The 14,952-nt window shown below is 32.2% G+C and overlaps 2 protein-coding genes across 4 annotated transcripts in view; both read left to right on the top strand.

The window, feature by feature from the left end:
• ctdspla (CTD (carboxy-terminal domain, RNA polymerase II, polypeptide A) small phosphatase-like a) overlaps positions 1 to 14,231 on the top strand; it is a 68,126-nt gene extending 53,895 nt beyond the window's left edge. Inside the window, exons 5-8 of one of the 2 annotated variants that reach the window (XM_087308889.1) lie at positions 1,998 to 2,054; positions 5,801 to 5,893; positions 7,432 to 7,617; positions 13,327 to 14,231. In XM_087308889.1, the coding sequence (XP_087165015.1) occupies positions 1,998 to 2,054; positions 5,801 to 5,893; positions 7,432 to 7,617; positions 13,327 to 13,452 (462 nt within the window). In that variant the 3' untranslated portion in view covers positions 13,453 to 14,231. 2 annotated transcript variants of the gene reach the window in all.
• A 264-nt stretch (positions 14,232 to 14,495) lies between these two features.
• vill (villin-like) overlaps positions 14,496 to 14,952 on the top strand; it is a 32,461-nt gene continuing 32,004 nt past the window's right edge. For both annotated transcript variants that reach the window (XM_087309461.1, XM_087309459.1), the window contains exon 1: positions 14,496 to 14,588. The gene's annotated coding sequence lies outside the window, so the exon portion shown is untranslated. The remainder of the gene's footprint in view (positions 14,589 to 14,952) is intronic.

Genomic DNA, 14,952 nt, shown 5'->3' with positions numbered 1-14,952 from the left:
ACACACACATCATTCACACACACTCACATTCTCTTTCTCTCTTAAGGCGAAGCACTGCAGGCAAAACACAGTTTTTCATGCACCTGTCAGATTGGAGATGTTGGGCTTTTTGGATTTTTATTTTTTTCAGCCAAGAAAACAATGAAACATGCAGTTCAATTTCAATACATAATTTTAAAGGCTGTTTTCTCAAAATGAGTTATTTTTTTCCTGCACTGTGCCATGTATTTACACTTTAGCAACGTTTACAATAACTTAACAATTTTATTATATATACTCCAGAGGTTTTTACAGAAAGATTTGTTCATACTAGTTTGCAGGATTTTTTAAAAAAAAATGTAATTATTTAATTATGTTTTATTTTATTTTATTATGTAATTATGTTTTTAATATTTACAACGTTTAATTCAACCAATTTTTACTGAGTTATTGAGCAATTGAAAGAGATTTCCAAAAATGACCTCTGTAAAAACAAATGGATCAAATGTTCAGATTTCTGTGATAGAATACAGATAGAATAACACCATATTAAAAATATACACTGTGATATTATGTTTTTTGGTAATATTTTGTAATTTTTTGTTTAAATATTGAGATATGAGTACAATTTCACTAGAGATGGCTTTAATAGCTCTATTTGGAAAGAATTTGTTTAATTAGATTGATTGGGATAATTCTGAAAGGGACTGAATCATGCATAAATTATAATAAAATAATTACAAGCATAGACTGTAAAAATGAATTATATACTTAATAAAATCAGTAAACCCTTTGCATTAATAGAGAAGTTTACTTTTCTTAAAAAACTGAGTAAACCTATTGTAACTTTGAACAGTTAAGTTGATTTAACTAATATAATTATGTACATAGATGGAGTTAGCTTGTTAACAAAGGTTCGTCAGTGGGACCACGCCTCACTTTACCTCACTTAACCAATCACCTACTCCCTAAAACTTATTTAAGGCAGACCAGCCCTCTAGCACTGTTCTTCTCATTCTCTCGAACCCACCCTCTCTCCCTCTATTTCTATTTTCTTCCTTTATTTCACTCTACCAAAATATTACAGAGACGGTACTTCCACTCTCAGTCTCTGGGCATCATCGTAGGATGCCCGGTCAACCTACCTACCCGTTCGCTTTTTATCTTCTTACTTCTGTTTCCCTTCATCCCACTGTTTTCTTACCATCCCTTTCATCCCTTACATCCCTACAATAAAGTCTAGCTCAAAGTGTGGAGTGATATATGCTGGTGAATTAATTTAGGGCAACGAGTTGACTCACTTTTTTAGGTTAAGTCAGCTAATTGTTTTTAAAGCAACAGGTTTACTTACTTATTTTAAGTCAACTAATTATTTTTTATAGTGTAGATAAATACTTTACAGCAAATATACAAATGGGATAAGCAGCGCTTTACTGGATTTTGGGGATATCTAATTGTATTCACTTACATTAAATTGAATAATCAAATGTAAAATAATGTATAGTATTTATCATATCATGAATTAAATAAAATGAACTGATATTAAATTTACAAACGATGCAATTTCTTGTGCCTGAATGCTTTAAAATAATGCTTCATTTTCAGTTAAGTCCTTTGAAAATGTACAACTTTAAAAAGATGGCTGGCACCCAACCCAACCCCTAAACCCTACCGGGGGATAAGCAGTTTTTACTAAATTTTAATGAATGATATAGTACGAATTCATACAAATTAGCAACTGAATCAAAAAGTTATGAATTGCCATGCAGATGTGTTGAATAAATCCTATAAGAAACAACAGTATGCTGAAAACTATTAGTTATATATTTTAAACCCTATTCACCTGTACTGTCTTGCTTTGAAGCACAAAGCAGTGTAATTGAAAGGCTTGACTATGGCTAGCTGTGACGCGATGAATGTCCCCCTCTGGCTCTTTCCCAGAACAGCACCTTTGATTCAGGTTTTCAGTCACTTTCAAGCAGGCCTCTAATGTGTGCTTTCTTGTTTTGTGCCCGCAGCCCATCAGCAATGCAGACTTTATAGTCCCTGTGGAGATCGACGGAACAGTTCATCAGGTACTGTGCAAAAGGCTTTACATGCAGCCATGAGTAAATGTTCAAACAGATTATTAACAAAGCTCTTAGCTACCTTGAAATTCAAGGGTGTTTAGAACTTGAAATAAAGGAATATTTGGGGTTCTAATCAAGTTAAGCTCAATCATATAAAAGCATCTTTTTGTTTCATGATAAAAAAAAAATGCATGATAAAAAATACTTTACATTTTGTTCACAATTCTTAAGGTGCATCTGAATCAGCACTCTTGTTTAGTAGTCAGTGCACTGATCAGGTCATCAGCCATTTTAAGTGCTGACTCAATTGCAACATTTTCACTGTAACGTTCGTGCACATAAAACTCCCACAATGCACCATGAAAATCAGACCAAATTCAGGCATTATTGTGTGCCCTTACTGGGTTTGAAACCCCTAAATATGAGTCATGACTAGGCCCACATGGAATCTGTGCACACAGAAATCCGCAGATTTACACAGATTTTTAGCCTGTCATGGAGTCTATTTAATTACTTGTGTAATTGTGAACAAATTTATGTTAATTTAGTTTTTAAATGAATTTGATTAATATTATTGGCTAATATAAAATGTTCATATGATTTATTTACAGTACAGTTTGTAAAGTCATATTTTCTATCTTTAAGTTGTATATTATATGAGAGATTTGCTTTGTTTACCAAATAAGTGGATCTAATTGGATTTGCATTGTAAATATTAAATAAAAGTTAAAAATGTATTATATGTTTTTTTTCATATATTAAGTTTTTAGTTATGATACTCCCAAAATCATTTTGCATAAATCTGTAGATTTTTTACAAAACTCTCTGCAAAAATAGCAAAAAATATCCACAGATTCTGTCTGGCCCTAATCATGATCTAAATCATCAAACGTAGTGAAAAAAAAGAGTCTCTCTAAATGCAATCCATTATTTATGTATTGTTCTTTTATACACTGTATTTTTTTGATTTTAGTAACTTTTAACTTTTAGAAACTTTGAATTAAAGTGATTTAGAAATTAAAAATAAATAATAAAAAAGGTTACAAATATATACATAAATGCATGTAGATACACACATTACAAAGGTATCAAAACAATGATATATCCAGCCTGATCTCATGAAGAAACTCTTTTACGTTTTACTATTTTGTTTTGTCAGTTAAGTGGCTAATTCATACAAATTTGTATACAGTAAGTTCAGTCATGAAAATCTATGACTTTTGAAAGGAGGCGTGGCACCCAACCCCGTCTCTAAACCCAACCGTTATTGGGGGATGAGCAAACTGTACGAATAAACTTGTACAAATTCATATGAATTAGCCACTAAATCAAAAAGTTAAACATTTCCATGAGACTGTGTTGGTATATCAGGTGGCACAACATACAAGTTATACAAAGACAAAAGATTTGTATAAATCTACAAGGGGATTCCATATGTTAAAAATCTTATCAGGTTTTAACTATATATACTGTACATAAATTTTTCTAAAGCAAACCATTATTTATGTATTGTTTACATGAACAAACATAGTTAGACAGGTTAGGAACAATCTAGCAAACATTTAGAATTGCGTAATGGTTCATCGTTGATGGTATATGAAAAAAAGGATTTAGCGATATATTTTTTTAAAAACATGGTCAAATTAATATATGAAATTATTAGTTCTGCTGTTGTTTATAAACTAAATTGTTGTTTTGATCATGTACAATCAGGATGTTTTCAAGTCATAATCAGTGTGTCCCAATGTGTGATGAACAAAGCTCATCTCTGTCCTTACCAGTGCCTGAATTCATGCACATGATACTGATGAAAGACCTCAGCAGCTAGGGTGCTGATTAAGACGCAGCCTTAGTTATTATCTTACAATTATAATCTTTTTTCTTGCAATTCAGAAAAAAGTTATGTTTACCAGGTATAATACTGCATTCCACACACAGTCAGAGGTGGGAATTTCAGCAGTGAAATGTCCCAACTCTGACCTCAGTGCATTTCAGTTGATCGCACATCACAGTCTCATTTTCATCACGTGAGATGTGGATGTTTCATAACTTTTCATGTTCTTGTTCTAAATTGTGGCTGAAAAAAGAATATGCTACTGTAGTTTTCATTCTCAATACAGCTGAAATTATATATTGAACTAAAAAGATAATATGATCTCATAAATAGCCTTTATTAGTAGGGTTCCCTCTCATGTGTTGACATGTCAAATGATGTGTTTTTCCAAAGTCTGGGTTCTTCAATCTGCCCCAAGTTCACAGGTCAGATCTCAAAGTTCTAGTGATGTTCTTCTAGCAACATTTGTTCATTTGGAAGTTGGAAAAACCTCAATTGTTGTCTGGAACACAGTACAGGCTGACACATTTTAAGACAGGAACTTGCATTTGTAGAAAGGCTCAATATTGTTAAATGTACACTCAAGTTGTCCAAAGAAAAGTCTAAATTCTCAGTTATATTCCTTATTATTTATAATATAGCATACATACATACATATATGAAGAGTTCAGATGCAAAAAATACTAAGTGCCATCTGAAATTTTCTTCTAAAAAGAGCATTTTACTGAGACTGCTATTATTTATGTTGACTATTTTCACATTCAAGGCAATAAAAATAACATATTAATTGACATAAAAGGGAAATTACTCTCAACTTATACATAGTAGCCTGAGAAAAATGCAAATTTTAGGAGGTAATGCCTGTACTGGCATTTCTCCTGTGGTGTTGCTATTAGTGAGTGGGAGAAGAGGGTTGCGTTGACAATCCAACACAATGGGCAGCACATTGAACACATTTTATAAGTGGTAAGAAACTTGTAAATAACTCATGAAAGAATAAAGTTATGTTTAAACCAAGCACACCATTGTTTTTATGTGAAATTACCAATACGTCTGATGTATCAAATGACCCTCTTCCTATTAAAAAAACAAAAGTTTGATCCAAGATGGCCGACTTCAAAAGTTTGCTCCCTCACATATACTAATCAAATGTGCCACGAACAGGACGTTAATATATATATATATATATATATATATATATATATATATATATATATATATATATATATATATATATATATATATATATATATATATATATATAATGCTAATATAAATTCAACTCAATGAAAACCTCACTATTCAGTGCATTTTCTTCCTTCTTGAGACATCAGCATTAATGATATCTTTTCCTTCTGAACACGTGTCCTCTGAGACTTCATCTTTTTTTATCCAGATTTTCCTTTCATCTCTGAAGAAAAAGTAATATGTGGCTGTCCCCAAAGGGCTGCTGCTAAATCACAGTCTGAATCTGAACTCATTTCCTCTCCATCATTCATTCTCCTGGAGTGTGATGTAGTGAACAGCACTCGCTGGAGGTAGACTGACTCAAAGAAAACAGACGTCACTGGTCTAAATGCAGCCCAGACCTCCAATACACACACTGGAGGGGGAGGCTGAACTAAGCTGATACTGAGTCAGTGTGTGGCTGCAACCTGGTTCAAGTAATCCAGGATAGGCTTTGTGGACTAGGGTTGGCCTGTTCTTGGTTACTTGCACTGGGTTGCAGCAACTGAACAACTGAGAAGATCAGAAGAGGTTTGTTCTCTGACTGGATTCAGAAGTGGTTGGTTTTCTGTTGTAACTGTTGTTTGTTTGGTTTGTTTGAGGATGTACACTGTATGTGCTGAAAAGGCCTCATGTGGATGAGCTTCTGTTTGTTTTTCTGTCAGTAATTGTTTGTTTGGTTTGTTTGAAGGTGTACGTGCTGAAAAGGCCTCATGTGGATGAGTTTCTGCAGAAAATGGGCGAAATGTTTGAATGTGTTCTTTTTACAGCCAGCCTGGCTAAGGTGAGATGCATGTATGATACTTTCATGTTGATGGATTTTTTTTATTTCTCTCAACATTCATTGAGAGTTTTAGTAACATATTTTTCTTGTTTTATATAATTATATTTAGTTTGACAGTAAATACAATAATAAAAATATTTTTGTTTGAAATTCAAGTCATCATTTTTGCATGAATTGTATTATAATTAATTTTAATTTACAGTGAAATATTACAGTTGTACTTTCTATTAATATTATAATATTATTAATATTATTAGTAATAATAATAACAATCATTTTAATCAATAGCTTCTTTTTTTTTAAATACATTTTATTTATTTATTTTTGCTGGATTTGAGCTATAAAAAATTGTTATTCATGAAATATCACAATGTATTTAAATAGTAAATATTAAATATTTTATGATAAATGTTAAATTACAATATATGATGGAATATCATATTACAAAAATGTATTTAAAATATGATGAAATATATAATAATATACAGTTGATTAGCCCCCCTGATTTATTAGACCCCCTGTTTATTTTTTCCCCTAATTTCTGTTTAAGAAGTGTCTTGAAAAATATCTAGTCAAATATTATTTTCTGTTATCATGGCAATGATAAAATAAATCAGTTATTATAAATGAGTTATTAAAACTGTTTTGTTTAGAAATGTGTTGAAAAATACTTCTAATAATAACTAGAGGGGCTAATAATTCTGACTTCAACTGTATAAATATATTTGTATAGTGTTATTAGCCCCCGTGAATTATTAATGTCGCTGTTTATTTTTTTCCCCAATTTCTGTTCTGTTCTCTGAAAATTGTTTCAGCACATTTCTAAACACAATAGTTTTAAAAACTTATTTCAGATAACTGATTTATTTTATCTTTGCCATGAGGACAGTAAATAATATTTTACTAGATATTTTTCAAGACACTTCTATACAGCTTCAAGTGAGATTTAAAGGCTTAACTAGGTTAATTACGCTAACTATGGAGGTTAGGGTAATTAGGTAAGTTATTGTATGACAATGGTTTGTAATGTAGACTATCTAAAAAAAATTGCTTACAGGGGCTAATAATTTTGTCCCAAAAATGTTTTTTTAAAAATTAAAAACTGTTTTTATTCTAGCCGAAATAAAAAAATAAGACTTTCTCCAGAAGAAAAAAATATTATCAAACATATTGTGAAAATTTCCTTGCTCTGTTAAACATCATTTGGGAAATATAAAAAAAAAAAATTAATAAATTAATTAAAAAGGGGTACTGATAAGTACTGGTAAGTCTTTCATTGATTAGCCCTAATTGATAGTACATGTAACCAAACCCCCAGGAGGCAAAAAGCTCATAAAGATGCTGGAAAATATATCCATCTGAATTAAACAGTTTAACACAGGTGATTTGTAGAGGTGTGGAGGGTTTTATAATAAAGACATTTAATCTATGCCTTTATTTACACATAACACATACTGTTAAACAGCAGCCTGTATTTAAGGGCTGTAAACGGGTCAGTGTGGTCATCATGGTGTAATTGCTGCATTGTATTGTTACAGTACGCTGACCCTGTAGCAGACCTGCTGGACCAGTGGGGGGTGTTCAGGGCTCGGCTCTTCAGGGAATCCTGTGTGTTTCACCGGGGAAACTATGTCAAAGACCTCAGCCGACTGGGCCGAGAGCTCAACAAGGTCATCATCGTGGACAACTCACCTGCCTCCTACATCTTTCACCCAGAGAACGCTGTAAGTTCACAATCATACACACTCGATATCCTCCTGTAATGCTGCTTTTCTTTAGTCTTTGCTTTTATTTTTCCCTGGTGTTGTAGTTCTTTTACTAGTTCAGATGTAGTTAGCTATATTACTTTCCTAGATTTTTTGTTTTGTTTTCTTTTTTCTTTAAAGTTTTTATTTGCTTAATATCTTAAGCCAAAGTTTTCATCAAACTGTCATCTGATTACACAAATCTTTTCAAAGCATTTAAATGAATGCAAGGCCCTTCAAATGGCATTCATGCCAAACTGTTAATATCTACATATACAGTATGTATGGTTGGAAATGGTTGGAGTGCATATTCTGAATGTGTTCATCCTAGCCCCAGAAAGGCTCGTGGCAGCTCAAAAGACTGTGGTGCTTTCCTGTCTATACTCCACTGTTCTATACCAATAAAAATGTTAAAGACAAAATGATTAGCCCTCCTGTAAAGTATTAACTCTTTTAAAAATATTTCCCAAGGGTTGTTAATTTTCTACTAAATGTTTAGAATAAACCAATAAGTACTTAAATTAATGGTCACACTTGATTTTGATGGTCCATTTGTTGAATTTAAGTTACATTGCTTCTACATGCCAACTAATTCACATTAGATTATTAGTAGACTGTTAGGTTGGTGTTAGGGTTGGGGTTATGGTTAGGGTTAGTGTCAGTTGACATGTTCCTGCAAAGTTTCTTATAGTCAGTTAAATGTCTGTTTAGCAGCAATATCAACAGATATAAAGCAGACAGTCTACTAATACTCAAATGGACCATCAAAATAAAGCGTTACCAAATTAATCATTTGTTAATGCCATTATTGTGATGTTTCAGTAAATATCTTATTCACTTTAAAATACATAGACACACACACACACACACACACACACACACACACACACACACACACACACACACAGTGCTCAGCACCCTATTTTAAAAAATTATATTTGTACCCATTTCTCAGTGGATATAGGCAATCAATTTTGGTGCATTTAAACAAAACAGATTTATTAAAACAATATACAGTTTAAGTCAGAATTATTATGAAAATAATATTTTAGTCCCTAACCAAATTTAGCAATTGAAAGATAATACATTTAAATTACAACCTACAATATTTTTTTCTAATTTCTTGCTTCTTTTTTAAAATGTGTATTTAATATTTTCTATAACATATAAATTTGGATGTACTAGTTTTTGGACCGTCATCGTAAGTTATTTCGTTAGATTAACTTCAGATTTTGCTTCAGTGATGACAAATCTAATGTTTATGCACAAATATAATATTGTAAAGCTTCCTATTTATACTATAAATTTAAATGAGAGATTTGTGAGGGGTGTACTCGTATTCTGTATGCTGAGCACTGTATAGGAAAATACATAAAATAGTGTTTTAGACATGTGATATGGCATCTAGTGTAAGGTTAGCTTCTGGTGCTACAGGAGATGGAGATATGTTTTCAACACATTTTTAAACATAATCGTTTTAATAACTAATTTATGACTAACTTCATTTATGTTTTTCCCCATGATGACAGTACATAATATTTTGCCAGGAACTAGTATTTAACTTAAAGAGTAGTCTGAGGCATAACTAGGTTAATTATGTCTACTAGGCTAGTTAGGTTAATTAGGCAAGTCATTGGACAAAAGTGGGTTGTTCTGTAGCCAAAGAAAAAAATGCAATAAACTGGGCTAATAAGATTGGCATTATTTCTTTTTTTTATTCCAGCAAAACTATAAGAAATAAGACTTTCTCCAAGAGAAAAAAATATACAGTGGGTGACACTTTAAAATGAGCTTTACTGCCATGTCTTTTACTGCCGCCGCTCTAAAGCAGCAAGAATGTTTTTTTTTTCTGTTTTGTTTTTTTTTCAGTTTGCGACTGAAAGATGAAGATATGAAGATAAACAATAAAACAAAGCATTATAATTCCTTCATAAATCATAAAAAAATTTGTCAACATGCTTTATTATCATTTTAAACTTACTAAGTGCAATGAGGAATCATTTTGGAAAGTAGAATTAAAGAAATAAAATACAACTAAAATAAAAGTACAAACATGCATACAAATAAGTAGGCATAAATAAATAAATAAGTAAATTAATTAATCAATAAAGAAGTGTTTTAGCCTAAATATAGAGAGTTGTACAGTTTTTTTATTTACGTTTTAATTTACGGTTTTAATTTACATTTTCGTTGTTGATTATATTTTACCATCTCATTTTATGTCTTAATTACTGTACATAAATAATAAATGAATAATTAAATAGGCCTAATTATTTATTTAATGACATTACCAGCGAAACACTCAGAAACAGTCCGGTGCTGTTTTTATATAGGCCTACTATAATTTAACAGAAAGCTGCAAAGTGGGCTATATTATTTTAATTCTACCCTAGATTATTTTAATTAATTTCCTCTGTCTGTCACATGCGGTTCAATGCGTGCGCGCTGAACAAGATGATGAACGACAAGGCAATATTGACCTTTTTATAGACTATATGCTACTATAGTATATAATAATTTTGTTTGTACATTTAGTATTGCATCAATTTGCATAGACGTTTGATAGTTTATACAGGCCTAAAATAAACGCCTCAATTCGAGTCGGAGTTATTATTTAAAACATAAACCTTGTTTTTTTGACAGATGTGAGTGTCACAAAATACTTTTTAAACCAATGTTTTTTATTAATATTATTAAATGTGAACAACACTTATTAAAAGTTGAATTGTATTTATTATATTTTTATTATGTATTATGTATTTATTATGTATATTACAGTAATAGGAAATACAGTTAAAATGTTCCTTGAAAATATTTGGGAAATATTTGAAAAACAGTTATAATTTCTCTGGAGGGTTAATAAATTTGCCTTCAACTGTTTTCAATCGATTTTTCATTAAAAAATGTTTTAAATTTAGTCCAGAATGGTCTTAAAAAGGTCTGAAGAATCCCTGGCTCTGGATGTGGATTATTAGTAACACAGTCCTATTAGTTGAAGTGATTTGTTTAAGTTTCTTTGAATGAAACTATACAAATTACCCAATCTCTGAAACACACCAATCAAGCGCAGAATGAGGTAATATTAAAGGCGGCTTGTTGAATCTGAGAACTGTGTGCGTTTTTGGGGTTTTATCCTAGAAAGATTGTGTTTTTTCCAGCTGAACTAATGAGGAAAAATCCAGCCTCTGGCACTCCGCACTCCTTTGTCAAAACTTCTCATCAATTATAGAGCGAGTCTATGGTGAGAGGAGCTGCGTCTCCATCCCTCCTGTTAGATTAGAAGCTGCTCTTCTCTATTCACACTAATGAGCTGAAGGTGCTGATTAAAGCCTGTCATCTGTGAGATGACAGAGAGCTCTTCTCAGGACACTAAACATGACTGGCATAAGAACTGTATTCGGTGTGTGCATTTATCTGTCAACATTGCTTCATAGGCCTGCACAATTAATTAGTATGGAATCAGAATGACATTTTGACTGTACGTTTTAAATCTATAAGACTATAAGGTTATATTATACAGTATATATTCATTCATTTTCCTTCGGCATAGTCTCTAATTTGTCAGGGGTTGCCACAAGTGCCGACTACTCTGGTATATGTTTTATGCTTTTCCTGCCACAACTTAAGGAGGACCAGGAGTGCCAGTTAGAAATAAGATGAAGAATCGATTGAACCATTTAATAATTGAAGCATTAAAATGTGTATAAATAAATCACAATTTAATTGGAAATATTTAAATGTTTTTTAATTTGTGAGTTTAAATGTCATTTAATAAAGCATAACCCTTAACTAACTAACTAACTAACTAACTAACTCTAAACCATTTCATTTTGCAAGTGAGAGAGCGTTTAGTTCGACTTGAGGCGAAAGTTGATTGGTTGCACCCACATGTAGACTGTCCAATGGCATTTTTTAACTCAATTTATTTTCAACTCTAGCAACGCATGTAGCAAATAAAGAGTAAAGCACTTGCCAAATGCCTTTTTAAAAAAGCTATTTAAATTATGCATTTTAAATGACCTATAAATATAGATTTTTATTGTTTGATTAATCTGCATTTCCAAAACATGAATTAAATCAACAATTATAAAATGTTCTATTTATACATTGTTACGTGTTTATGATGTTAAAGTGGGATGCTGTAACATTTAAGTGAGACAGGTGTAATGTGTGCGACAGATCAAGAATGAGGCAAGGATCAGTTTCTCTTATTTAAGCTTTTTACTCAATAATTGAAACATGTAACAATAATAAATGGGGGGGGGGGGATAAACATTTATAATTATTATCTTTAAACAAAAAAACGAGTGTAAGCCAAATCAAAGAAATTAACAAAACAAAACAATCCTTAAATCTAAAGTCTAAACTAGACGTCAAAAAGAAACACAAAATAAAAAACGGAGATCTTCAATTTATACGACACTCGAACTAAACTAATTACACTACAAAACTCAAAATACACGGGTGGCAAAACACTCAAAATAATCTAAAAAAACATCAATCTAAACTAAAACAAACCAAACCGGATAAGTCCGTCAAAGCTTAGTTTAGAATCACACAACAACCATCATATTATGTTACTTAAAGCCAACGAAGTTCAACAAGCAAACTCGAATTACCACAGTAACTGAGATAAATCACTAAATAGACGAAGCATTTTCACAAACAAATTGCGTGGAGCACAAAGGGTACGCCGAGGCAGAGCGCACACTACACACTGATCTGACAGGGCTTTAAATCCTTGCGGCTCGTCCTGGGATTGGTGGAACCGGAGAGCGCCATAATGATGATGGACTGAATAATAAACCATTAAGAAACCTAAGGGTTGAGCAAACGGAGAGGAGGGTGAAAAAAAGACAGAAAGAAAACATAAACCATAAAAACATTAAAATTTTATTTTTAAATGCATTGTTTTATTAAATGACATTTACGCACACAATTTAATAAACACATTTAAATTTGTCTATTTATTTGTCCATTAATTGCTCATTTTAATTGTGATTTATTTATATACATTTATGTACATCAATTATCAAATTGATTCTTCGTTTTATTTCTAACTTGCACTCCTGGCCCTCTATAACAACCCAGTACTTGGAAATGCAGTATATATGTTAATATTAATAAAAGTAGTAGTACTGTCCTTTCCTAAATAATTCTAAAATAATAATTTTATATACAATTTATTTTAGATAAAGTTAAAATATAACTGTGTAAAGTATAAACCCCCCCCCCCCAAATGATGTTTAACAGAGCAAGGAAATTTTCATATTATGTCTTGTAATATTTTTTTTTGGAGAAAAAAAATATTTATTTATTTTATTTAGGCTAGAATAAAAGCAATTTTTAATTCTTAAAAACATTTTAAGGTCAAAATTATTAGCCCTTTTTGGTATATTTTTCCGATAGTCTACAGAACAAACCATTCTCATACAATAACTTGCCTAATTACCTTAACCTGCCTAGTTAACCTAATTAACCTAGTTAACAAACTAAGGGACGACCAGACAGACAGACAGACAGTTAGTTAGTTAGTTAGTTAGTTAGTTAGTTAGTTAGTTAACCTAATTAGTTAGTTAGTAAGTTAATTAGTTCACAGAGATAGGAAATTTCTGTAATAACACACATTTAACAAATTTAAACACACTTACTAGCTTAACAAACATGCTTCTGTTTATGTGTGTGCAGGTGCCAGTTCAGTCATGGTTTGATGACATGACAGACACAGAGCTCCTGGATTTACTGCCACTGTTTGAAGGCCTAAGCCGAGAGACTGACGTTTACAGTGTGTTACAGAGCCTGAGGGACAGGTAGCACACGGGCTCAACACTGCCTCCAAAACACCACCCTCCATCCATCATCCATCCATCCGTCCGTCCGTTCAGTTCTGGCCTTCAGAGGATGCCATTCATCCAACCAACTACTCCAGATCCTCAATGGACCAACGGCCTACAATAATCCTTGGCAAGCAAATACACATCTGAGTTCACCTTTTGACGCACAATGAAAATAAGTAAAACAAAGCGTCATTTTTTTTTTTTAAGAAACATGAGTTTAATATTCTTGAATATAAAAAAGATCAACAAGACATGCTATTTTTCTGGACCGGCGTGTAAACACTTTCAACTTTTTGTTTTTCAGTTCAGGCTATGCAGGCAGTCTTCATCAGTAGTTCCAACAACTGTGATTTGTTTTTGTTTTTTTATTTCGTTTTGTTCTCTTGTACCAAACAAAGTGCCTTCTGACTGTTGTTTTTATGAGGACATGTTTTTTGTATGCTGCATATTTACAGTTCGAAACCTTTAAACCAACCCTTACTGTAAGACCAAGGTAAACGGTGAGTCTTTTGATGAAAAAAAAAACGCAGACTTTTCACTGGACTGGAGAGAAGCAGATGCGCTTGTTTTCTTGGGTTCTTTTAATGCCTTTGAAAATATAGCAAGTATTGTGTTCAAAAGAAGCGTTTGCATCTATTAGCCAACTGTGATCTGAACTAATAACGCTACATATATTGTAAAAAAAAAACAATCCAATACGTCAGGATCTGAAATTATTAATCATCGTGGAAATAAAAGATGCAATCAGTATGAAAATGTTTGTGTCTGTTCATTTGCATCACACTTCAGCAGTTTCCAAAGGGATGCCGGGAAGCCGATTATACACAAAGACTCCATTGTACAGGACCTTTACACTACAGTGAATTTAAATATGCTCGCCTTTTCCTCACAGGTTTTGATTTTGTAGAGAGAAAGTGGCTGTTCGACATCTAGTTAATGAGCAAACTCTGGGCGTTCGCTTGGTTTTCTGCATGATTTGTCATGAACTTTAAGCAGTTCACTTGCAGGGAAGCAACCTGTGACAGTAAACAGTTACTTCTGGAGGTTGCATGGAAATATATATTGGAATCAGTGCTAAATTATTGTGTCTGTTGACCTTGGCTGCTGAAAAAGGTAAGATTTTTTGCTTTATTTCACTAAGGTATCTCAGTTTAGACTGTTAAAGGATCAACTATTTTGCCTTGACTTATAGAATTATGCTTTTTGATGTAACCTAACTGATTTAGTCAAATTATTTCTGTGATGTACTTAATTTATTAGATGTGACCCTGGAAAACCAGTCTTAAGTGAACATTTTTGGAAATTTGTGGAGATTTATGCATGATTTGAAAGCTGAATAAATAAAAGTGTTCCATTTATGTATGGTTTGTTAGAACATTTTGGCTGAGAAAATCACTAATTTCTGGGTTCAAAAAGCTACAACTACTGAATATTCAGAAAATCACCTTTACATTTCTTTGAATGAAACTCTTAGCAA

The sequence above is a fragment of the Danio rerio genome, chromosome 24 (assembly GCF_052040795.2).
Source record: "Danio rerio strain M-AB ecotype USA chromosome 24, GRCz13ab, whole genome shotgun sequence".
In the NCBI taxonomy this organism is placed as follows: domain Eukaryota; kingdom Metazoa; phylum Chordata; class Actinopteri; order Cypriniformes; family Danionidae; genus Danio; species Danio rerio.
Note: the sequence above shows the minus strand (reverse complement) of the source record. Positions and strands in the feature narration are given on the sequence as shown.